This window comes from Canis lupus, chromosome 14, assembly GCF_011100685.1.
Source record: "Canis lupus familiaris isolate Mischka breed German Shepherd chromosome 14, alternate assembly UU_Cfam_GSD_1.0, whole genome shotgun sequence".
In the NCBI taxonomy this organism is placed as follows: domain Eukaryota; kingdom Metazoa; phylum Chordata; class Mammalia; order Carnivora; family Canidae; genus Canis; species Canis lupus.
Window position 1 is genome coordinate 14,168,951 of NC_049235.1, and position 26,491 is coordinate 14,195,441.

The window sequence follows — 26,491 nt, forward strand, 5'->3', positions numbered from 1 at the left end:
AGCTTTTATGTCATTTGGGGGATCCCTTGAGCTGTACCAGAGGAAGAAAGGGCATTCTCAATTTAAGATTTGGAGGTTATAAAATAAAAATGTCCATTAAACACTCCCTGCATCCCTTTAAGATCCTCAGAAACTTAAATTAAATGAGAAAGAATGTATTTCATGTGTTACAATCTCCAAGATAGACTGGTAAATGAAAATTACCTGATACAAAAGCTAGTGAAATAAATGGAAGTACTAAATAAAATGTTATATTTGATTTTATATATATAAATATTTCTGGAAGCAACCAGTAACTGTGGTATACCCATTGTGGGTGAAGGGTTAGCAACTAGGTAGATGGGGAACAGAAATAAGAAAGAAAAAAAAAAGAAATAAGAAAGACTTTGATTCTGAACCTTTTTATAGTTCTTTAATCTTTGAATCATATGAATTTATTACCTATTCAAAAACTGAGTAAAAGTGACAAAAATGAAAAAAATTCTGAAGGAATAAAAGTGGAAATTTTGTTTATTTCTCTCATGTTTTAGTTTTTTAAAATTAAAAACATTTTTCAACCTTGTTGAAGTATAATTAATTGACAAAGTTATAAGGTATTTGAAATGTACAATGGAATAATTTGATATAGATATACATTGTGAAAGGAACTCCCCATTGAGTTAATACATCCATCACCTCACATATTTACCTTTTATCTTAGTGAAAATATTTAAATTCTGTTGGCAAATTTTGATTATACAGTACGGCATTATCCATGTTAGTGTCTATCAACAAATGAATGTATCAAGAAAATATGTTATATATGTTATATACGTATAATGGAGTTTCAGCCTCTAAAAAGAAGGAAATCCTTTCATTTGTAAACATTGGTGAACCTGGAAGGCATTATCCTAAATGAAATAAGCCAGACAAGAAAGATAAATCCTGCATGGTATCACTTATATGTGGAACCAAAAAAAAAAAAAAAAAAAAAGTCAAACTCACAAAACAGTAGAAAAATGGTTGCCAAGGGCTGTGAGAATGGGGAATAAGCAGAGTTTGGAAAAAGGGTAGTGTGATGTGTGACATAATGTATAGCATATTTCTTAGTTTTCCACAGCCAAGTTCAGAGGGCTTATTTAGGTGCTATTTTTCCTTTACCATATTGCAGCTTCGTCGACATCCTCGTAACGTAGAGGAGGAGACCAAATATATTGAGCTGATGATTGTGAATGATCATCTAATGGTAGGATTTGCTGAGTTTTTTGTTTGAATTTGTCTGTGCCTAGAGGTAAAACTGGTGTGTGCAGAAGTAGGTTTTGGAAGAAACAAGAAGCCCAGAAAATTATAATTTGGAGAAGACATTTGTGTAGCCAAATATATTTGTTAGCCAGTAACAACCTCTAAATTGGAAACATTCTTAGGTGGAAGTAACTAGCAGTATTTTGTAAGATCCCAAAAATATTTCTTTGACTTAAAATTAGTCAGCCCTTTGGATTTGTTAAATGAATATTTTAATATTGAAGAAATCAGTGAGGCACCAGTAATATGATGCTTTGGTTTGCAGTGTACAACTTTATCCTAATAAAAGAAAAGCAGCTTTTCAATTTCTGACCTACTCTGCAGCAAACCATATGGAAATGCTTATATAGACAAGCAGTGAAGATTTTGGGATAGGATTCTGGCAAAACTTCCTTCTTGATGAGTCATTTATTTTGACTCCAAGTGTGCATACTCAATTTATGGGCATGTTGCAGTAAGTAGCTTACATTGAGCACTTAACAGTGAGTTATAATGTTAATTGCTCTATGTAGCCACCGTTTTAAACTAAACATGTTCAGTGATGCACATTGCTGAATTTTACTTAATTTCAGGTAAAAATGCATTTTAATTTGCTTTGAGTGATTTGAGGGAAAATGTACCATTTGTTTGCATATGATTAAACAGATATTGATCATCTATTATTACTGTTGCTAATGATAACAACAACAACAATAATAATAAATCTAGATTGAGTGCTGCTTCTTTGTTCAGGCTAAAACTAAGTTTTATCTTTCTAACTTCTTTGAAGTCAATGAATGTTACTGTTTCCTGAGATTTTTTTCTTGATCAGAGTAAGTTTTAAGAACATATATTTGGACATTTTAGGATAGTGCACATTTAGATGTCTATAGAGATCTGTAGGCAGGTAACCCAAATGAAGTAAGCCAGATGTAAAGCAGTAGGGAGAGGTGAGGCCTGTGGCAAAGGAAGAGACACATGGCCTGTCTAGTGGGAGTGGCTGCCTCTTAGTACCTGCTAGTTATCAACATGGGAGGATGCTAATTTTAAGGGAAGCCAGAAATCAGGTTTTACATGGTATTTCCTGGTTTTAAAAACACTGTTGAGGCCAAACAAAAGGTTTATTTCATCCACATCTAGTCTTTAAGCTAACTCTTTGTGACCCTTGCTGTAGGGCTTTCCTCTCCTTACTAATTAAGTCTTGTAGAACCTGTAAGTTTTTATACTTATAGCAGTATTCATGTGTACTTTTTCTATCCACCCTACTTAAATTTGTATGTCTTGCATTCATAGACAACTTTCATATATTTTATCATTTTGAATAACAGTTTTGTGTTAAAAATAAACTTGTGAAATGGATAGAATAGGTATTTTTTACTTCATCTCACAGTTGAGTAAACTGAGGCCTCAAATTTTTAAGAGCCTTGCCTCAGACTGCACAGCATATAAAGAACTAGTTCTCAATTCATGCTTTTTACAGAAAGCCATAGAGATGTTTCAATTACACTGTTTTCTCTGCTTAGGTGATTATTTACTGATGACTTTGGAAGCCCTTCATTTGCTTTTTTGTTTGTTTTGTTTTCAGTTCAAAAAACATCGGCTTTCTGTTGTACACACCAATACATATGCGAAATCTGTGGTGAACATGGCAGATTTAGTAAGTATCAACTGGATTCAATATTGTCATAGAGGAATTTCATCTCCTGATTGCTAACAGATGGGATAATATGGTTCTTAAAATTTTGGTGCTCTGAATTGCTCTTCAGGCAGAGTGTCCCATAAGTTCCTAGTGACCTTGCAGTGGACTTCATTGATTTTGATCTTTGGCTGGGAAGATAATAAAAGGAGGTGGTTAAAGTTACCCATGGATTTATGCTTGAAATTACTCCTTATATTTTTCACATTGAAAAATAAGAAGTTGAGTCCTAGCCCTTAACAAAAATATTCATGATATATTTCCAACATCAGAAAAATATACAGTGGTTGTGCTATTTTCAAGAGAGTGCCTGGTTCTGTGGGAACGATACACTAAGTAATCCTACTGTATTTACTTTCTGAATCTTTTCTTGACAAGGCAATGCCGGTACTTTCTCCACAAGTTTAATTGGAGCCAATCAGGTTACATAGAAATCATATCCTTGAGGATTCTTCATTGTCCTGTTCTTTGCTTGGGAAACCCAAAAATGCATAAATTCTTTCTCCAGGGTACCAGACAAGAGACTCAGGGAGATCCTTGAAAAAGGGTGCAAATATTTGTCAAGAAGTGATCTCTTGTTTCTAATTAGTGCTCTTTTCTTTGGGTATTATTTGTAAATGGTTTGACTGTTACTCAAAGAAAATGCATGTGAATTAGAAAAATAATTATCTCCCTTAAAAACAATGTAATTTTTTACATTTAACTAAAACTCAAGAGTTTTCATAAAAGGAGCCTTATAGACTTATTCATAAATCATTTGATTTTACCTCATGTATAGCCGGTGTGTTCATTTTGTTAATATATCAGATATATAAAGACCAACTGAAGACAAGGATAGTATTGGTTGCCATGGAAACCTGGGCAGCTGACAACAAGTTCGCCATATCTGAAAATCCACTGATCACGCTACGTGAGTTTATGAAATACAGGAGGGATTTTATCAAAGAGAAGAGTGATGCAGTTCACCTTTTTTCGTACGTAGCTTATGATTTATTACTCTTTTTGGTTCCCTGCTGAATGTTCCATTACTTGTGACAGAGATGTATCCTTTCTCCTGTGTAATGCAATTAGGATTTGACATGCTAGATACATTTGGAAGAAGTTTTAAAGTATAGATTGTTTGAAATTGTCATGAAAGTGTAAGAGGTTTAATTTTGAATTATTTTATTATTGCATGCATATTTTTACTTAATTTTCAAGAGATTCAATCAGCGTTTGAGTAGAAGTACTGTTAATTCTCAAAGAATATTCTTGACAGATTATATTCTTTTAAGTTTCTACATTTTAAATGTTAATGTTACCTTTGCTTTGGTTCTAAGGGGAGATCTTAGTATTTCTGGAGTTTATTTTTAATTTTTTCTCACTTGCATGGGTTTTTTTAGGGGGATAAAATGCATAGTTGATATAACAGCATTTAAAAAGAAACCTATTATGTAAAGTAAGATCTGTTGAAGGAAGTTATAAGTGGAAGTAAAAGAGTATTTTGGGTAACTTTTGCATTTTACACAATTTCAAATTTATAGAAAAGTTGCAGGAATACTACAAGGAAATATCATATGCTCTTTACCCAGATTCATCAATTTACATTTTGCCCCATTTGTTTATGGTTTTCTTCCTTCTTTCCTTCTTCCTTTTTTCTCCTCCCTTTCTTCCTTTTTTCCTTTCATCCATTTATCTATCTTTTTTTTTTTTTCCTGAACCATTTGAGAGCAAGGGGGGAGATACTCACTTATTGAGCCTTCACTACTAAATACATGTATGTTCCCTAAAGATGAAGACATTCTCTTATATCACGAAAGTAAATTATTAAAACTTGAAAATTTAACAGTGATACAATACTTTTAAGTAACCCATCTTCTATATTTAACTTTCTCCAATTGTCTGAATAATGTCATTGATAGCTAATTCCCTCTCCACATTCAGGAGCCAGTCAGGGTCATGCATTGCATTTAATTGTCCTGTCTCTTTAGTCTCCTTTAATTTGACAGATTTCCTTAGCCTTTCTTTGTTTATTGTGGGCTTAACATTTTTGAAGAATGTAGGTCAGCTATTTTATAGAATGTGCTCCATTGTGGGGATATCTGATGTTTTCCTATTAAGAGATTCAAGTTAGGCATTTTGATCAGAAGTGATTTTGTATCTTTCTCAGAGTACATCATATTAATATTTTTTAAAAACAGGTATAGTTCTGTTGAAGATATTGCTCACGTGGGGAAATATCCCTCAGAAACTCTTTTTTTTTTTTCAGTTATGTGTGTAAACAATATTCACATTCCTCCCTTACCTTAGGAATATACAGTATAAGAATGTATTTGCATTGAGAAAATAAGTGTGGTAAATTAATAATGAGTGGTACGGTGATATTTAAACTCTGAACAGTAAGCATTTTTCATTTCCTTTTCTAAAAGGGGAAGTCAATTTGAGAGTAGCCGGAGCGGGGCAGCTTATATTGGTGGGATTTGCTCGTTGCTGAAAGGAGGAGGCGTGAATGAAGTAGGTGTGAACATCTGTACAATACAAAGTGGTATGATGGCTGAAAATGTTTTCCTAATATTTAAGAGATAATTTCTCATATTCCATATTCCCTAGATGTTAGGTTGTTTTATTCAAAACCAGTATGGTTACTATAAATGACTGGAGGACAGAGGATAAGAAAATAATGGAAGATAATATTTGATAATTCTCTTCATAATTCTACCTAGAATAATCTCCAAATATAGCTATTTACAGATTATATAGGTAAAGTCTTTAACTTTATTGAAAATAAGGCCCTATTTTTTTGGCTGATTTCCTAGAGAATTGAATAATTCCCAAAGCACTGGCTTACTATCTAACAACCCAGTTGGAAATTTTCTTCCTTCTTCAATATTTGGCAAATTTTTGGAGAAAAAATAGACTAAGTTTTCCAAAGAGTTCCTTTTACCCCTCAGGTACTAAGTCTGATGGAAGTGATCTAAAAGAAAAACACTTGAGTGTACATATTGAAAAAATATCTATAGGTCTTCTCAAGTTTCTTTTGCCCACACATCATTACCATATCTTATTACTCATACCATTTGTTTGCTGAAGCCACATCCTTTTTAATTTGGGGAAATTTCAGGAGTGCAAGTGGACACACAAAAATGAACAAGTTTCAAATAATTTAGACATTTATTTTTTTATTATCTGAAAGGCTAATTTAAGTATATACAAGTATAGGTTTTTGAGAAATGTCACTAGTGAAATTTGGACTCAGAGTTAGGCTTAAATTTCTACACCCAAAAGGTGGTGATTCTCTGGCTTCTAGTCTTCCATATAAGATTGAATCAAACATGGATTTATTTCTTACAGTGTTTTCCCAAATGTTCCGTAGTTCAGCTTTAGCTACTGTATGTTTAACCTCTGCTAAATAAGATGCTTAGAAATTACTTATTTCCAATTATATTGTGACATTTTTCTCTGGCCCATCTTTAAAAAATAATTTTTGTTTACATGTCTTTTGTTTTTGTTTTTGTCTTTCAGTTTGGGAAAACTGATTTAATGGCAGTTACACTTGCCCAGTCATTAGCCCATAATATTGGTATTATCTCAGACAAAAGAAAGTTAGCAAGTGGTAAGTTCAGCCTTGTGGTTTAGTTGTATTTAAAATAGACCATCTATAAATATTTTGGAGAATGAGATTTTAAATTCAGTTACTTGATCAAAAGAGTTTGGGTGATAGCATAAGATAAACAGCTGGGACATACGATATTTTTTTCAAAAGTGATGAAAGGTGATATTTGCCCTGGAGGTGAAAATTTTTCCACGTGTCATAAACATTTAAAACTGTGCGATGATAAATTCATTGTTGAATTTGACCTAAAAAAGGACAAAATAAACTCAGGTAATTTTAAGTGGCCTAGTAGAGAATCCTAGGCATGTTGGTTTAAGGCATACTGTTTTATTATGGTTTATTTAAAACATCTCTTGAGACTCCTGGGTGGCTTAGTGGTTGAGTGTCTGCCTTTGGCTCAACGTGTGATCCTGGGTCCGGGGATCGAGTCCTGCATCAGGTTCCCCCTCAGGGGAATCAAGCATCATATATTTGGAGTAATTTGATTAGAGCCATATTTATTCCATTATTTTATAAATTTTTAAAAATTTTTAATAAAGATTTTAGTTATTTATTCATGAGAGACACACACAGAGAGAGAGGCAGAGACATAGGCAGAGGGAGAAGCAGACTCCCTATGGGGAGCCTTATGTGGGATTTGATCCAAGGACCCCAGGATCATAACCTGAGCCAAAGGAAGATGCTCAACCACTGAGCCACCCAGGCGTCTCTTATTTTATGAATAACAAATATAAATATGATTGTTTATATTAATAATAACTATGACCATTTTATGAAGTGCCCATTATACGACAGATAACTGAATGCCAGTATTATCTACATCTAGATACTCATTTAATCCTCAAGGTAATCCTGCAAGACCTATTGCTAGCCCATCTTACAGAATAAGGTGCCTGGATGTGAAAGGGTAATGTCTCCAAAATTACTCACATATTAAGTGGCAAGTCCAGATTTGGGGGCCAGGTATTGTAAACCTTTCTGCCTAACCAGTTTACTGTGCTGTCTTCTAACCAGCAGCCTCGGTGCAGAGGTTTTAAATCTGGACTGGACAAGAAATTGTAAGAATTCCCATAAAGGACTATGAAACCAGAACCCTATAGTGATGCTATTTCATTGGTTTTATATTGTTAAGCCATTTTAAAGCATTTAATGAATGTTTTAAAATAAGGCCACTTGTTAAAATATCAAGATTTTACTTTAGTAAAAATTGTATAATCTTGATATGGTCAAAGTGGATTTTTGTTATTATGAATTGCATATAAAACTTTGAATATAAGGAAAATTAGAAAGTGGGTATTGCTTTTTAAAATGTACTTAAGGAATAAGGTGAAGATATACTTTTAAAAATAGACTACTATACTGCACCTGTTTTCACTCTGTAAAAAGGCATGTGTTTTCATTTTCTCTTAGGTGAGTGTAAATGTGAGGACACGTGGTCTGGATGCATAATGGGAGACACTGGGTGAGCCACATCTTTTGAAAATAACTCAGTTTTCCTTTCCCTGCTGTGCTGTTGTCTCCTTAGGAGTATGATACCAACAACTTCGTACGTGGAACCTCACTACAGACATTAAAAAGAAAATTGGGTGTAGATTTTCTCAGTGGCTCTGTATTATAAAATATTTTCATAAAATAGTCTCTTATTTATAAAAACAATTGATGTCAGTTAAAATAGAAGACCAAAGACTTTGTTAGCCTTTAATCTAGGCTAGAAGTGTAAGAAGCAAGGAATAGCTTTGTTCTTCATGAATTACCTACTAATTTTCTTTTCTTTTGACTCTTCAATTCCAATTAAGTGGGTTGTAAAAAGTAGTGTGCTGGTAAGCGGATTCTCAAAATCAAAAACAAGAAGAGCCTGGATTTGTAGCTTTCTCAGATTTTTGTGGCTCAAACACAATGACTGATCTTAAGCTATCAGTAGTAGGGCACCGAGCAAGGAATAGGAAATAGAAGTATACATTCTGCTCTCCTGAGAAGGGTTTTCATTTTTTATGCCCTTCATACACTATCAGGTGCCAATCTTGTATTTATTTCTTCTTAAGAAACTGTACAACCATTCCTTTCGTGCTAAGCTCAATCACTATATCTTTAAACTTCTATCATCTTGAGCTCTTATTATCCTAATAACATTCTAGATACTCAGACAACTTTCAGCCTCCCTCTCTCCCCTCCTGAACTCTGTTTCCATCATCATTGAAAAGGTATAAAGAGTAGAAGAGTGGACCCTTGTATATCATCACCCAGCTTAAAAAAAAATACCACCAACATAGTTAAATCCCCCTTGTGTTCTCTCATACTGCTCTCCAGCCCAAGTTACTGCTGTCTTGAATTTGCTTATTATTATTCACAAACCCTTTTTAATACTTTTATTACTTATATGTATGCGTTGAAGTAATACACAGCATTGATTGCATGTTTTTAGTTTATATGAAAGGAATTGTACTGTATGTACTCTTCCGTGATTTGCTTTTTTTGATCTTTATGTTTGTAAGATTTATCCATGCTAGTAAATATATAGCTCTAGTTCATGGAATGTATTCAGCACAGATTTCTCCCTTCTCTTTTTCATGCATGTGAATCATATCATTTTTCTGCTCAAAACTTTTGTGACTTTCTCTTGTCTGATGAATAAGGTTTAACGTTCTTCCACCAGCACCTGGAGGAAGTGCATTATCTTTCTTCATCCTATTTATAATCTCATTTTCCACTGCTATTCATGGTCATTTGCTTATTACCATAGTTATATAGGGGTTTCCAGCCTTTTTGATTTTCTAACATAATCCTACATGGATTTTAAGCTTCTTAAAAATTTGCTCATCATAAATGTACATTAATTTCCAGCCTCTTTGGAGTCCTTCGATATATTCTCTTGATTTGGAATTCTCATTTTGCTCTAACTGCATTTCTAGCCATTTGAGATTTATTATAATTTTAACTCCTGCATTGTAATTTAATTCTGTATGTCCTTATGCTTTGCCTCACTAGTTCGTTGTGAATTTTTGAGGATTACATCTTAGCTAATAGGTGTTTCTGTTTGACCTTACATTGTAATATCTTGACACACTTGATTTTCAATAAATATTTATTGATATTGTAATTTTGAACTTCCAAGAAATGTATGAGAAGGAAGATAAATGATAGAGAGGACTGTATATGCAAGCATGTATTAAAATATTTTACAAAATATCTTTGGACTTTCTGTTTAGTAATAGAAGGAAATGTTAAAAGTCCTTATCCATAGTTTCAGTTTTCCAACACTTACTAAATTACAAGCTAGAAGTCCTTGTCTTTTAAAAGCTATTTGGTATGTTATGTTTGATTATTCTGTTTAATTACTAAAAACAAAATTTTGTAGACTGTCTGCCTAGATTAAGCATAATGTGTAGCTAAATCAAATGGCAACACTCAGAAATGAACAAAGCTCTTTCTATTGGAACTCCTCTGATATCAAGTAGATGTGTGCAAGAGAAAAACTTTAAAATAAAACGTGTTACATGATGCTATATATAATTTGAGCTGTGTCAAACATCACCAGACTATTAATTATGGACACTTATTTCCTGTGGGTACTTGCCCTCTTGTTTCTACTTTATGAACTTTCTGTTTACTGCTACATGTTGGAAAGCAGGTTGGAATTAATACCAGTCCTATTTAAAGGTATAAAAACTAGAATTTTGAGAAAGCATTGAATATAATAGATATATTTTCCTGCCAAAAAGATTTTTAGGAAGAGCCTAGGGAAATTTCTGCTTTCAGGTATTTGAAGAGCCATGGCATGGTAGAGGAATTAATCTTATTTGGTACAGGTCACTTCAAAGAACTGTGTGGGACAGTTTATAGGAAGTCTGATGTGGCACGGTGAAGGTAAGAACAGTCTACAAATTCCAAGTGTTTATATATAGAAGAGCTTTCCTGTGAGGTCGTGGGTTTCCTATCACTGTTGAGAGCAGACTGAATGCCCAGCTGGACAGTGGGCAGGAGCCTGGGCCAGGCTGAGACCCCGGAGGGCTCCTTTGCAGGGCAGGAGTTGAACTAGACTTGGGAATCCAACACAAAGAGTTATTCACTTTTCCTTTGCCACGAGGGGAATCATCTTGAGTTTTGACCAGTAGAATAAAGAGGGACTTGAAGAAACCTTATTTAAATTCCGTAACTTAGAGATATGTAGGATGGATTAGAGGAGAAGGCAATAAAACATTGGCTAGGGTGCCATTTGAAGGGAAAATTAGAAGTAATATGCATAACAAATTTTTAAAATAAAGAATAAATTTCATGACCTGTTAGGAAGATGAAATGAAGGAGGTAAAATAATTCAGATAATGTAAACCCAGAATACCTTTATTTAGCACAAAACACTTGAAAAATTAGTTTAAGGTAAATTATCACTGTAAGTTCCATTCATTGATTCACAAAGCATTAATGTCTGTGCTAGAAAAAAGTAGGGATGTAATAGGACATAATACTTACAGGCTGGTGGGAGAGACTTTATAAAAACTATCTGTTTTTATTTTTTTAAGATTTTATTTATCTATTCATAGACACACAGAGAGAGGCAGAAGAAGAGGGAGAAGCAGGCTCCATGCAGGGAGCCCGATGTGGGACTCGATCCCAGGTCTCCAGGATCACACCCCAGGCTGCAGGCGGTGCCAAACCGCTGCGCCACCGGGACTGCCCAAAACTATCTGTTATTAATTGTGTCCTCACTTTAATAAAAGCTCAATGTAAAACAATTGTTGAAAAATAGAGAAGGTTAAATTTTTATTACTTCTTGTTATTCAGTAATAGCCATGGTTAATGGTAAAATACTGCTAATCAGTACTTTTTCTTTTTCCATTTTATCATTGTTTTATAAAATTTGGATCTTGTATATGTCATTTGTATATTTTATAGTTAACATTATATAGTCAGCATTTCTAAGTCTTTATTTTTCAGTGTCATAATTATTAAGAATTCCATGGTATTCTGTTTTATTAATATATCACAGTTAACAGTTTTCTTCTAAACATTTATGTGATTTTTATGGCATTTGCTATTACAAATCATGCTACCGAAAGTTTCTTTCTTCTTATGTCTTTGTACCCATAGCTAGTTATTTCCTCTAGAAAAATTTCTTAAAGTAGAATTACTAGATTTAAGAATATTTCTGATTGGGATCCCTGGGTGGCGCAGCGGTTTAGCACCTGCCTTTGGCCCAGGGCGTGATCCTGGAGACCCGGGATCGAATCCCACATCGGGCTCTCGGTGCATGGAGCCTGCTTCTCCCTCTGCCTATGTCTCTGCCTCTTTCTCTCTGTGACTATCATAAATAAATAAAAATTAAAAAAAATATATTTCTGATTGAAGATTCTTAATACATATTGCCAAATTGTTCTCCAGCTACATTTCTTTTTCTTCTGATCCCTTATTACCCGTTTTTGGATTTTGACATAATCTTAAGAAAAGTTGCAAGAATAGTAACAAAGAACCTTTTTGTCCTCTGAATCCTAATTTGCTAATTTGATACCCCATCACCCCCAAATACCTCAGTGTGCATTGCATACAAACAAGTCCATCCTCCTACAGAACCAAAGTGCAACCAATAAAATCATCTAATTCTTAGCCCTCATTTAAGATAGCCTTGTATTCCAGAAATGCCTCCTTAACAAGATGGTTCAGAATCAAGTGTATCAAGTGTCGCATTTAGTCTTTATGCCTCTTATCTTACTTTAGTCTGAAACAGTTCCTTAGTTTTTCTTTGACTTTCATGACTGACACATTCACAGATTATAAAATCATTTATTTTGTAAAATGTTCTGCAATTTGGGATCCAGCCCAGTTTTTATATTTAAGAAAGACTCATTATGAAATAAATTGTTCCAGATGTTCTTTGATTGAAAATAGAGGTATGCGTGTGTTTCTTTTGAATGTATATCCTAATAATGAACAGTCCATAGTCACTATCAGTCACTAAATGAAGAATTTAGAAATATACTGGTAGAATGAAAGTTTTATGGATTTAACACAAATGTACATATGTGAAATTTATTTTTCATTTTTAAGGATGATGTTACAATTTTAACAATGTTCAAGACTAGCATACAGACGAGGGAGACTAAAATTGTACCCAGTTATTGCTTTTTTTTCTGTCTTACAGGTATTATCTTCCTAAAAAGTTCACCCAGTGTAATATTGAAGAGTATCATGACTTTCTGAATAGTGGAGGTGGTGCCTGCCTTTTCAACAAACCTTCTAAGGTACTAAGTGTGATCAGAATTATTAGTAATTAATCTTTCTAAGGTATTACTTAGCCATTGGCTCTTACAAAAGAAAACTTTCCAACTTGACTTCTATGTCCCTATATTAGATACTTGAAATATATGCATTTTTATTTTATTTTTTTAAGATTTTATTTATTAATGAGAGGCAGAGAGAGAGAGAGAGAGAGAGACATAGGTAGAAGGAGAAGCAGGCTCCCTGCAGGGAGCCCGATGTGGGATTTGATTCCAGGACCCCAGGATCATGCCCTGAGACAAAGGCAGATGTTCAACCACAAGCCACCAAGGCATCCCTGAAATATCTGCATTTTATTTATTTATTTTTAATTTTTTTAGATTTTTAAAAAATTTATTTATTAGAGATAGAGACAGAGAGAGAGAGAGAGAGACAGGCAGAGGGAGAAACAGGCTCCATGCTGGGAGCCCAATGTGGGACTCGATCCCGGGTCTCCAGGATCACGCCCTGGGCTAAACCGCAAAGCCACCGGGGCTGCCTAATAGCTGTATTTTAAAGTCAACTTTAATCTTAGACATTTTGGGTTATTTTTTTCTAATTTATTTATTTGAGAGAGAGAGAGAGTGCATATATGTACATGCAGTGAGCTGGGTGAGGGGCAGGGGGAGAGGGAAAGAGAATCTCAAGCACACTCCATTCTGAGTATAGAGCCTGATGCAGGGCCCATGCAGGGCTAGATCCCAGGACCCTGAGATCATGACCTGAGCCAAAATCAAGAGTTTGTTGCTCAACCAACTGAGCCACCCAGGCACCTGGCATTTGAGGCTATTCTGAGGGGAATAGAAAACAAGTGTAAATGAGACAATGTGTTTTCTAAAAAATGATTAGCTTGCAAAGATGGTTTTATTTTCCTTTTTCATTTTCTTGGTTCTTTGTATATGTAATCACAACTCAAACTGATGGAAAGAGGGGAATTTCTTTCTTCATTACTCTCTACCCACTGCCTTTCAGAATGAGCAGCATGATTAAAATTACTTTTACTTCTCAGTATGAAAACCAAGGCTGCTTAAAGCAAAAAAGGAGAAAGTCTTTGTGTACTTAGACCTTGTCAGAGGCATTTCCAACTTGCAGAACAGTCTCTGGTTACTGACTTGAAAGCAGATCTTCCTCATGTATTTGGAAGATTGCAGGTTAAAGCAGAATGCTTTGTCCTTGTTAATTATGTGAAATATTATGTGTTTCTGTGTGTGTACTACAGTGATATGTGGCATTGCCTTTATAATCATTTACCAGGTTTCATTCTTTGTCTATTCCAGTGAAATGTAGGAAGTGTATCATATTGCTTTGAAAAGCAGTGACAGGCAGCCTGGGTGGCTCAGTGGTTTAGCGCTGCCTTCAGGCCAGGGCGTGATCCTGGAGACCTGGGATCAAGTCCCAAGTCCAGCTCCCTGCATGGAGCCTGTTTCTCCCTCTGCCTGTGTCTCTGCCTCTCTCTCTCTCTCTCTCTCTCTCCCCCCACTCCCCCCCCGCCCCCCTCCCCCCCGTGTCTCTGCCTCTCCCCCCCCCACCCCGCCCCGTGTGTGTGTGTGTGTGTGTGTGTGTGTGTGTGTGTCTCATGAATAAATGGGTAAAATCTTAAATAAAAGTGACAATTTTAAAGACTCTTTGCAAAAGCTTCAGAAGGGATATTTGAACTCAATCCTGCTGCTGTGAATGAAAAACAATTCAAGTCTCTTTACCAAAATGACTGATTATTCTGAGTTCAGAGTAGAAGAATAAATGTATTTTTCATCTGGATAAGTTTTAGTTTTGGCTTTCAAAGCTGTTTCATTTATTATGATCCCTTTCAACTGAAAATAGAATCTAGAGATATATTGACTATTTGTAGGAGAGGAGAGAATATTTGAAATCAGGAGGGGATTTTGTTGTCATTGCTGCTTTTTTTATTGTTTTTTTTTCCCTCTAGTTATTTAAGAAAGTGTGGGTGTGGGTATCTGTCTGTTGATAGGTATGTGTTCCATTCCATTCTATAATATGTAAACTTTGATGAACTTCTGAATGAATATTATATAACTGGGACATAGCAGCTACTTATTAATTTTACCTATCACCATAAGATAAGTTATGCTCAAAAAATAATGAAATTAATGGAGAGTCTAAAAATAAAATAATCTTAAAATGTACTCTTGTATAGGCCAAAAGTTGCTTTCTTCTCTGGGGCAAATTATTATTACTGTGTTCTGCAAAGCTATGCTAATAGGGGAAACTATACTTTATATTAAATAAGTGGATTTATTAATTTGCATGATGTTTTCATAACAAATAACTTTTTATTTCACAAAGATATATAGTTTGTGAAGGGTTTTCACAGATGATTGAACTTGATCCTCACAATTTGTGATGTAAATGGGCAGCTAATATTATTATTATTCTTGCTTTAAATATTAAAGCACTTGTGCTCTGAGATGACAAGTTATTTGTCCAAGATAGGTAGCTGATTCAAGATTTGAACCCACACTTTCTGTCTCCAAATCTCTTGCTTCCTGTTTGAAATGAATTTTCAGGAGTCAGTCTGGCTTGGCTTCACTCCTTGCTAGATCATCTTTTATTTTGGTGGCATTTACCAGGCTCCATATGTATATTATTATATGTAAATATAATTAAATCTGAAATAGAAACAGAAGTAGACACTTTTGTTCTAAAGTTCTAGAGTTAGCTTTCAAGTTTGGGAAAATAAAAATATACTTGGAAATGACTGACAGGTATACCGGATGTAGAATTGTGGCACTTATGGTCTCTTATAAGGTCTTTGATCTTGATTTATCCATATTTTAGTTCTCTGTCTGATTTCATCCTGCAGCTTCTCGATCCTCCTGAGTGTGGCAATGGCTTCATTGAAACTGGAGAAGAGTGTGATTGTGGGACCCCGGCAGTAAGTCTCTGGGTGTTTTTTTTTTTTTTTTTTTTTTTTTTTTTAATTTATGATAGAGAGAGAGAGAGAGGCAGAGACACAGGCAGAGGGAGAAGCAGGCTCCGTGCACCAGGAGCCCGATGTGAGATTCGATCCCAGGTCTCCAGGATCGTGCCCTGGGGCAAAGGCAGGCGCCAAACCACTGTGCCACCCAGGGATCCCTCTCTGGGTGTTTTGATGATTTTATTTTTTTAGGTTATTCAGGGTCATTTCAAGTCCACACACGAGATATACAGAGCTGGTGTTATGTGTGGAAATTTCATAGGCTATATGGAAGAAAGATTTTTATTGGAGGGTTATACATTTATTTAAAAATTATCCTGGTACTTTCAGAAAATGATGCCATTTTATGATGTTTTGCAAATGTTTATATTCCTTAGGAGTGTGTCCTTGAAGGAGCAGAATGTTGTAAGAAATGCACCTTGACTCAAGAGTCTCAATGCAGTGATGGTCTTTGTTGTAAAAAGTGCAAGGTAAATAAACATTAAGCAATGACTAATTGACAGAAAAGAGGATGTATGTGATTAAATCATCAAGGCTAGGCAAATATAATAATAATAATACTGTCTAACATGTATTAAATGACTAAGTGCCACCTGCTTTACAGGATCCTCACAGAATCTTTTGAAGTCTCATTACTATTTTTATTCCTACTTAACGGCTGAGAACACCAAGGCATGTACTGATTAAATAGTTGCCCAGGGTGTTGTACCAAGTTAAGTCAGACAGCTGGGTCCTGGAACTTGTTTACTTCCCAGTTTTTCTTCTCATTACTGCCTGCCTGAGGTGCATGCCCATTAACCAAAGTCAGATGTTCTTAACCTTCAAGTGTTTTTCTTTTCTTTGTAAAGCCAAGTTGATATTTCAATAGATTCTTCTTTTCTGCTGCTGTGCTTAGTTTATTTCTTGCATTAGCTATTGAAGGAGCAGAAGCTATACTTTTAGACATGATAACATCTTATGTGTATTACCATGCACCATGCAAGAGAGTTTAGAATTCATCTTTATGCACATTGTTTTCATCATCCCAATAGCATCCTACGCCTGTCCCCAAATATTTAAGGCTTAACATCATAACCAGAAGATATTTGATCCTTACCTTTTTTTAAGGAAATCTATTTCTTTTTTCTCTTCTTATATAAAATATTGTATAATATTCTGTATTAGCTCTAAGGTTTAGTGTCCATTTCAGTATGTATGTTTTGTGGAGGCACTGCCTGGAACTTAACCAGTAATTGGTACAGGTTCCTTAGTAAATATTTGTTGAATGAATAAATAAATATGCACAGCACTCTCTTATTGACTATTTGCTGATTGACTAACTTTCATCTAATGAGGGAGAGTGGGATATGAACCTATCATATTAAGTATCTACTGTGTGCCAGATACTGTGTGCCAGATACAATCAAAGAGATTGTGTTAAACACTTTCAATTTATATCATCATGTATCTGGGTTTCTCGGTCCTGGCACTGTCAACATTTTTGGCTGGATAATTGTTTTGTTTTGAGAGTGTGTCTTGTATATTGTAAGTTATTTAGCAACATCGCTGACTTCTACCCACTTAGATAGAAGCACCACCCCTCCCAGTCATGACAACCAGAAATATTTCCAAACATTGCCAAATGTCCCCTTGGGGGCAAAATCACTGCTGGTTGAGACGACTGTTGTAGGTAATGCTCATAACCACACTTTTGGGATAGGCATTATTATCCATATTTTTCCAGTTGAGCATTCCTGGTGTCAGGGAAGTGATATGACCTGCATATGCTCATTCAGCTATTAAGAAATAGATGTGAAGTTACATCACAGATCTGCTGGCAGCAATTTTTGTTGTTTCTACTTTACAACTATGTCTCTGGCAGCTTTTTAAGACAAGCCACTGGCAGAGATCTCTGAAAGCACTCTAAAAAAGGAAGATTAAATCAAATATGAAACAGCATTTTAAGATTTAGATTGTGTCATCTGTTTAGTCTGTCATCTTCCCCAACTGCCATAAAAAGGGTCCCAATCATTTATTTTAATCCTCAACGTTTTTAGTCTGCCCGTTTGTAAGATATCATTTTTATTTTGATGTATAGATTTAGACTTTTTGTGATATGAACATTTCAAGTAACAAATTCAAAATAATAGAATTACAATATATACAATAAAATGTCGTGATTAACTACCTCACAAAGTAAGCTGCAGCTATAGCAGTCAAGTAAGAGCTTTTTGCCAATTTCACTATCTTGCACTCCCAGCTCTTTCTCCATCCTAAACTCATCAAGGAGCCAGAGGCAGGATAATGAATGGAGAAGGGGGAATAGAAAAACAGGCTGAGAAATCCTGTGTATCTCTATTTATTCTATATGCATATATGCTAAAGTATATCTAAATCAGAGTTGGCAAACATTTTGGGGAAAGGGTCAGGTAGTAAATTGTTTAGGCTTTGTAGGCCATAAGGTCTCTGTCTCAGTTACTGAGTTCTGCCTTTGAAAACAGTCATCAAAAATATAGAAACAAAAGTGTTCCAATAAAACTTTATCAAAACATATGACCAGCCACTTTTTGCCCTGGAGCCATAATTTGCTAACCACTACTGTGAAACATTGCTAATTGACTTGTTTATTTTTTTTGTTCACTCATTAGTAAGTTCCAAGAAGGCAGGGATTTGGGTCAGTTTATCTACTGCTGTATCCCAGCACTGAGAGCAAGTTGTCCTTCACTATGCTTTCTTTTAAAAGTGTCTTGGCAGTTCTTGAGGATTCACACTCTCATATAAACTCCATCTTAAATATGCTCATATTTCCACTTCAGACTCTAAAATTGTGGCTTACCGCAATCCCAAGAAGTTGGAAGGAAGAGAACCAGAGTATATGAATTTAAATTGTCCTGCTTATTTCTTTATTTTCATGGCCTATTTACCCCACTAAAATGTGAATTCCTTGCAAACAGGATTCTTGTATTTTGTTCTCCACTGAGTCCCCAGTGCAAGAAACTGCCTGGCACATTTTAAGTGCCTAAGAAATACTTGATGAATGAATGAACACAAATCTTGTTCAGATCTTCTAAAAAATATCTGTTGAAATCCCGATTAGAGTTGGCAGTGTACTATTCATAGTCTATGGACAATAGGAAACTAAGTGCTTGGAGGGTTATGAGCAAGGGAGAGAAGATGAAAGCTGGTGGGGGAGAGAGGGTCTGAGTAATGTGTATGTTTGTATGAGCAGACATAAAAACACAGGAGGATCTAGTCCCCAGTATTAGCATTTTGGAGAGGGAAAGAGAATGAGATTGAAGAGAGGGGAAGGATGATGACTTTGTGTATCTATATTTGTTTTTTTATAATGAGTACTCTCACAATTTATAAATTCAGTGAATTTAAAATTTTATTTGTAACTCCTACACCTACAAGAAATATTTCAGGTGATTGCAAATAGGCAGGAAAAAAAAAAGAAAAGAGAAAAACCCTTTTCATACACAGGTACCAACAATAGAAACATTAGACAAGAATAAAAGATCACAGCATAGATCTATATAAAAATGAGACCTGAGACAAAGGACAGTATGGGAAGAAATCACTTTACCAGAAAATCTAACTTTTGCAATTCAGCCTAGAATGTAATGTTCAGAATCTTGGCAGATAAGGCAAAAAAAAAAAAAAAAAAAGTAAAATGATGAAGGTGCCAGTAAGAATGAAGAGTAAAGTGCAAATCCAAAGCCTTTTTTGAGAGGAAGAATTAGTAGAAATTGGACTGGCTTGTCCTTCTGGGGAGATGGCTCATCAAGACCCATCCTATTTTAGTAGATATTGTAAGACTTACATGTGATGACTGTGTAGATTATTTCATAAACCAGAAGCTTTTCCTGAAAGCTATTAAATGAACAGTTCATTCAGTAATGTGGTTTTCACAGATTACCATCTTAAAATTGCTTGAGATATTCCTATCCAAGAAGACTCATTTTGCTTTTCTTTTGAGATGGTACTGTGTGAGATTTTTTTTCCAACAGTTTTGCACATTGATTTTTGTTCATTTTAGTTTCAGCCTATGGGGACCGTGTGCCGAGAAGCGGTAAACGATTGCGATATTCGTGAAACATGCTCGGGAAATTCAAGCCAGGTAATTTACAGAATCATTGTTCTAAACTCAATGGGAAAGAGCAGGGGTAGCTATAGTGCACTGGTCCCCAAGCAAAATGTAAAGGAACAGGATATCATGTCTTTTTCACATCACTTCTCACTCTCCCATTATTTACTTCTCAGGAATTTCAGTTTCAGTAATCAGACCCTGAGCTGATGTGTAGCATCATTTTATCTCAGTGCTGAACTAACCTCAGACTGCAAGACTGCCTTAACTATTTCATTTCTGTTTTTAAGTAAAGAGTAAAAGGCATTTGCTTTTTGTCTAATTTTCCCTCCAGCTGGTTGAAACAGGAGCCAGCCAACACAGAGAGACCCACAGAGCGCTAGTTCGGAGGAGGAGTCTGTTCTTCTGTCTTGACTCTTCTTTATCTGAGATCATATGCACCACCTCACCCATTAATAATCATGTAGTTGTAAGTGGAGAAGATGGAGAAGCTGATAAACTTTGGTGAGGGTTCACAGATTTCACATGGTGATTATATTTCCAGACAGTCCTCAGTTTGTGTGGTAGTGTAGGGCGATAACAACGGCCATGCAAGCTGAAATCATGTAAAGTCATCTTAATAATCAGTGCAAAACATTACAGTTGTGCTGTGATCTTTAAAAAAAAATGTCAGCATACTAAAACCTTTCTTACTCTTTGTTTTAAGTTAATAGGGAAATGAAAAAATAAACTGATATTTATTCAGCCCACTAACATAAAACAGAAACATTGAGAATTACAAATTTTATTTCTTTGTAAAATCGTATCAGGAGAAGTTTGGGCTGTGCATACCTTCTGGCCATAAGCCTTAAGATCGATCATCAGCATCTTTACTATAGCTTTGTTGAATTGTCAGACTCCCTTCTAAGTTTGGATCAGCTTTTGACATTTTATCCTTTGCACTTTCAATGTCATGAAATACCTCCAAGAGATGTGAAAGTGTCAATGTGAGGGGTTTTTTTGTTTGTTTGTTTTTGCCAAATAGCAGTATCAATGTGCCCAGTCAGTGATTTTTTTTTTTTTTTTTTTTGCTGTGACTCAATTTACAATTGATTTGAATTTCAATTCTAGTGTCATCATTTTTCATTTGTTTTCTGGATTTTCATCTTTGCTGCCCAATTCCCTCTTAGGATTATCTAGTTTTATAAAACGTCACTCACCTGCTATTACCCAGAGACAGAAAGGCAACACCACACCTACAGCCTTTGTTGTCTGTGCACAAACTAAATGACCACAGGCAGTGACCAGTCACTGACAGACTTTGCAAAAAGTGACATGCCATCATTGACCATGATGGGCAACTGTTATATACCTAGTGAGCATGGAATGAAAGGCTAGTAGCAGAGTTTGTGCTTTAGGCAGTTACAGTTATTATGCTTTGGTAACTGAAATTGGAACTGTGTTATTGGGGTACTGATGTCATTTCACAAAACCATGATATCTGAAATTCATGTATATTGGAGCTATGAAAAGCAAGGACAGCCTACATATTTTTCCTCTAGAGAAGAGGGATTCAGTAATAGTATATCTGCATTAATCATTAAAAGGCTTTATTTTAAAGGTAGTCATCCTAAGAGACTAAAGATCTTTTTTGTAGAAGTATTTTATTTTCTTACTATCTAATTGGCATTGTTTTTATAAGCTAATACTTAGTGATAAAAAGGGTATGATGAATGATTGCCTCATATGTTCCTGGAGGGAAAGTATATTAGAGCCACTTCTTTGGACTGTGATTATAAAATAAGCTGGAGCTTTAAAAAAGAATCTAAAATCCAAAGATGATGTATAAAGATGCTCTTGTTGAATTAGTTGTAACAATAACCTGGAGGCAGTTATAAGTGAATATTGTAGTATATTGGTTATATGGTTTGTTAGCTCAATGCAGTGTATTATACCCACCAAAGATGATACCTACAATGAAGCTTATTATGACCTGAGGAAATTCATGTGATGAAAGTATAAGGGGAAGAAGCAGGACATCAAATATTATCTGTAACTTGATGATGTACTAGTATTTAAAAAATCAAATTTCGTAGAAAAAGGTAGAGAAAAAATATACCAAAATATAAAAAGATGTTGTCTTTGAGTGGTGGCTCTCTCTTGAGAGGCTTTCTTTCTTTCTTTTACATTTCCTGCATTTTCTCAAGGGAGTATATAATTATAAAGATAGAAAAAATGTATAATAAAATCTTAAATACTGTTTATTAAGAATGTTTTGCAGTTTTCTGCAATTGCTACAAGGGAAAAATGGGGCTATAAATATGGTTTTTTCTACTGTGCCTAAGTTGGACTTCTGCTCAAGAGGCATTTTAGGAGTAAGGGCTGTGTGCTTCCCATGGCAAAAAAAAAAAAAAAAAAAAAAGGAGGAAACTAGTTATTGCTCCGTTTATGTTGGCATCCTCCTTGCTTCTGTTTTGTGCTCTTGTTTTTCTTGCTCTGAGGAATAGTGTATAAAGCAAGATGCTCTGAAATGTTAGGGTTGGCTGAGGCATAGCATCAGTTCTTTTTATTTGCTACTGTGTAATCAACTGGTAGATCCATACTTTTAGGGGAAAGTGCACCAATTGTTGTATTTCCTTTTGCTTCCTCTTAATCTTTTTTTGTTTTTATTTTCAGATGTTTTAAGGGACTTAGCCATATTATCAGACTTTTATTTTCAAAAAACATGAAAACATTACAAGGATTAGTTCAGCCAGATATTTTGCTGTGCACTTGGTTCATAGTTCTGTTTTCATTTCCTAGTGTGCCCCCAATATTCATAAAATGGATGGATATTCATGTGATGGTATTCAGGTAGGTTACTTCATCTTTACCTAAATCTTTCATGTGTACCAGCATGAAAGAAAATACTTAAATCTTATCAAAATAGGAAAATCAATTTAAATGTTTTGTGATCAATTCTGAAGACAAAAGGTTTTATAATACTCACCTACTAGTTTTCCCAGTCGTATTTTCTTTTTTCAGTGGTCCAGCATAAGCAGACATTGCATTTTTAATTGGTATGCTTTTCCATTTTAGGGGATTTGCTTTGGAGGAAGATGTAAAACCAGGGATAGGCAATGCAAATACATCTGGGGGCAAAGTAAGTAAAGAGTGTGCCTGGATCCTTTTCAAAGTTTAATATCGGTCAAAGGACATGTGAGCTGGAAGTAAATTTTCAACCACTTTATGACCAGAGGATTCTCAAAGACACTTTAGGTCTTACTAGGAGCACTGTTATGGCCATTAGGGAAAAGTAACTCCATTGAGAAGACAGTTGGCTAGTTGGTTGTGCCTTTGGACAAGAATGAAGGTGCCTTGCTGCTGGGCAGATAAAGTCCACTCCAGGGTGTGCAGCCTGGGGAATAGAGCAAGCCTCGATTTCAGTTCCATTCACAGTTTCCTCAGCTGAGGTCCTTAAGCGAAACCTGTACAATCATATGTGATGGGCATGGACCCTGGATAGGGCACCCTGGCTTGGCTAGAGTTACTTTTTCTTCCTAAACTATCTCTCTTAAAGTCTAATTGGCTTTCCTAATTACAAATCACCTTCTGCTGAGGTAGCTGTGCCATGTCAGAAAAAAATTATAGCTTTATTGCTTTCAAAGTTTGTCAGATTTTCAGAGGGAAATATCTAATATTTGTATCAAACATTATTTAAATTGTATCTCTGTGTAAATGTGTATTTAAATACTCTTCCATATATTTCTTTGAAGGCAATTTTTGCTTTGAACTCTTTCAGTAAACAATTTGTAGTAAGAAGTAAGCTATAAAGATAATCTTTAATTGTCACAAATAGTGGCTATATTCTTTCTGAGAGTGCAAGTATATGCCCTCTTGTGAATAACTGGGGAATGGGAGAAAATACACAAATACAGAAAAAAAACCTACCAATGTGATTTTTTTTAAATAGACACAAACAGTTATCTTTGATTAGTTTGCAAAAGTCATTTTGTTCTCACTCTAGGGACAGTTCCATCAACCAGCCCTGTCTTTAGCCAAGATAAAGTCCTGATAAAGAACCTGACATAGCTTAAAATGTTATTTGACTGTCCTAGATTTAGTGTGAATTCAAGCTTGTCTAAAGCCAGAATGAAATTAAATTGTTTTTTTGATAGTTGTTAAGAATTAGTATAAAAGGTGGAAGTTATACTACTTTTTTTTGAATCTTTAGTTACAGTGCCTCGTTATTTTAATAAACTTGTCATTATGATTAATAAAAGTTGCCAAGTGAGAAATTTGTGTTTTACATTTGCACTGAGATTAAAATGTGGAGTATTTATTCCAGGAACAATTTGGTAACATCTTCACCTAATTAGTGGCCAAATTCTGAGGGTGTTGTTCTTGGAACCTATAGCCTCTGTCTCATCAAAGATCTACATAGATTTGTTTTCCAAATTTCCAATGAAGAATGTAACTGAGTTATGGATATAAAGGACAACTCTTGAGAACCACGGACACAGTTTTTGGACTTGGCCACATTGTCTTAAAGAAGAGCCCTTAAATGGCTACTTTCCCTTATTACAAGCATTTTGAGCTGCTCCTGTGTTGTATCCCTCACTGATGGAAAACTCTGTTCTGCTCCAGAGGTAATGGCATCAGATAAATACTGCTATGAGAAACTCAATATTGAAGGGACCGAGAAGGGTAACTGTGGGAAAGACAAAGACACGTGGATACAGTGCAACAAACGGTGAGATGGAGAAGTTTGCCCAGTAATTTTTATTTTTTCTCTAGCTGATGAAGTTTGATATTTCCATATATTATCTTGATAGTCTGCTAATCATTCTTGACAAAATATTTATTAGTATACGTGTTTTTATTATGTATTTTAGTAATTAAAATATGCTAGATATAGAAAATATGTCAATATTTAATACCACTGGAAATATTTCAGAAGTTAAATTAGAATTATATGTGATAGTTGAGGAAATAGTGGATTATATTGAAAAAGGGATCATGAGTCTATGTGGCTGAAAATCTAATATATAGAATCTAGTGTGTGTGTGTGTGTGTGTGTGTATATATATATATATATATATATATATGTAAATTTTTAATTCTGGGGAAACAGTTTGAAGAAAGAGCTGTATTCCAGTACTCATCCAACAGTCATTTATTCACTTGTCAAATATTTTTAAAAATGTTTTAGCATATCCAGTAATGTGTTCTAGGGAAAGAGATTCTGATCTAAAAGAAGTATTTTTGGTGGATAATTTCCTTTAAAGAAATGCTTGAACTAACGGACAGTAAAGGAAAAGCTAGAAAACAATTGGGATTTTGGTATATGGATAACATGTTCAGAGAATACACTTTTAAAGGAGGAGGTAGACTGTTTTGGGCTTAACTTCTAATTTGAGCAAATAAAATATGGTTGATTAAGAAAAATCCTAAAATAAGCTAAGATTATTGTTCTAACTATACATGGTTTGTTCTCTCTTTGGGGAAAGAAGTAAATAATTGGTGTCTTTTAACACAGGGATGTGCTTTGTGGTTACCTTTTGTGCACCAATATTGGTAATATACCCAGACTTGGAGAACTTGATGGTGAAATCACATCTACTTTAGTTGTGCAGCAGGGAAGGACATTAAACTGCAGGTAATTATCTCCATTCTGTGAGAACATTGATTCCTCAAAGGAATGCCATGTAGGGTTACTTTGGTTTTCTGTTCCCATGAGTGTTAGCAAGGTGAAACAGAATCTAGCCCATAGGGGTGACCAAGTAAATCTTGATACAAAAAGGTTGAAAAGAAGGTAAGAATTAGTTGACTATGCTTGCTGGAGTTATATTTAATGGGTTAAGAAAATCTTACAGGACTTAGTTTGTATTTAATTCCTGTCAGTGAAAATGACTCAGAGCGCCTGGGTAAAATCAGCAGATTAAATATATGCGTCTTCCTTTACTCCCTTCTGAAATCCCACTAAAATGACACTAAGTGAGTTTTTTTTTTTGTTTTTTTGTTTTTTTTTAGAATTCATGTGTATCTACAGGGAGGTAAAAAAAAGGGAGCAACAGTAACAAAATTAACAAAACAGTAACAAAATTTTTGAGTGTGGAGAGCCAAATGGATGTGTGGCAAATGATTGTCAAAACTAAGAAACCTGAATTCCTGAGTCGGTAATGGAGAAAATGGAGAGCTACATAGTACATCAAATCACTTCCCCAAAGGCTCAAAAATTGGCAGCGTGATCTACTTCTGAGAGACAGAGTAAAGGTTTCAGGGACAGGGAAGGGTTAAAATAAAGAAGATAGTTGAAAGTCTGCTAACAGATTACTTCCTGACTCACCTAAACTGAGATTGCTCACCCTCCCATGGAAGATTTGAGCTTTACATTCTGCACATAATAAAACAGATTTCCATACTGAAGGACAACTGGCAATATTGATATCAGAGTGTATGTAAGTGTTCTAGCCTCATCCATGTTCAGCCAGAAAGCCCTAAAATTTCCTATCATTTATCTGATTTCTCAACCCAAAATGAGCTGTTTATCAGACATGTGAAGGAAGACACTGATACACATACATGCGTACACACACATACACAAAAAGATAAAAACAACCAGAAAAAAGGGTACCTATCGATATTTATGAGAAATATCTATCATGAAGTAAGAATGCAGTGCTATTTTTTTTTTAAATGAAGAACATTCATAGAAACAAATGCTGTTGGAAA

The 26,491-nt window shown here is 35.0% G+C and overlaps 1 protein-coding gene across 20 annotated transcripts in view; it reads left to right on the top strand.

Moving 5' to 3' along the window:
• ADAM22 (ADAM metallopeptidase domain 22) overlaps nt 1-26,491 on the top strand; it is a 224,354-nt gene that overhangs the window by 156,522 nt on the left and 41,341 nt on the right. For all 20 annotated transcript variants that reach the window (XM_038556711.1, XM_038556716.1, XM_038556719.1 and 17 more), the window contains 14 exons: nt 1,151-1,225; nt 2,846-2,917; nt 3,764-3,930; nt 5,365-5,449; nt 6,458-6,548; nt 7,959-8,010; nt 12,682-12,781; nt 15,619-15,690; nt 16,110-16,202; nt 19,751-19,831; nt 22,580-22,630; nt 22,856-22,919; nt 24,404-24,509; nt 25,296-25,415. In XM_038556711.1, coding sequence (XP_038412639.1) covers nt 1,151-1,225; nt 2,846-2,917; nt 3,764-3,930; nt 5,365-5,449; nt 6,458-6,548; nt 7,959-8,010; nt 12,682-12,781; nt 15,619-15,690; nt 16,110-16,202; nt 19,751-19,831; nt 22,580-22,630; nt 22,856-22,919; nt 24,404-24,509; nt 25,296-25,415 — 1,229 coding nt within the window. The remainder of the gene's footprint in view (nt 1-1,150; nt 1,226-2,845; nt 2,918-3,763; nt 3,931-5,364; nt 5,450-6,457; nt 6,549-7,958; nt 8,011-12,681; nt 12,782-15,618; nt 15,691-16,109; nt 16,203-19,750; nt 19,832-22,579; nt 22,631-22,855; nt 22,920-24,403; nt 24,510-25,295; nt 25,416-26,491) is intronic.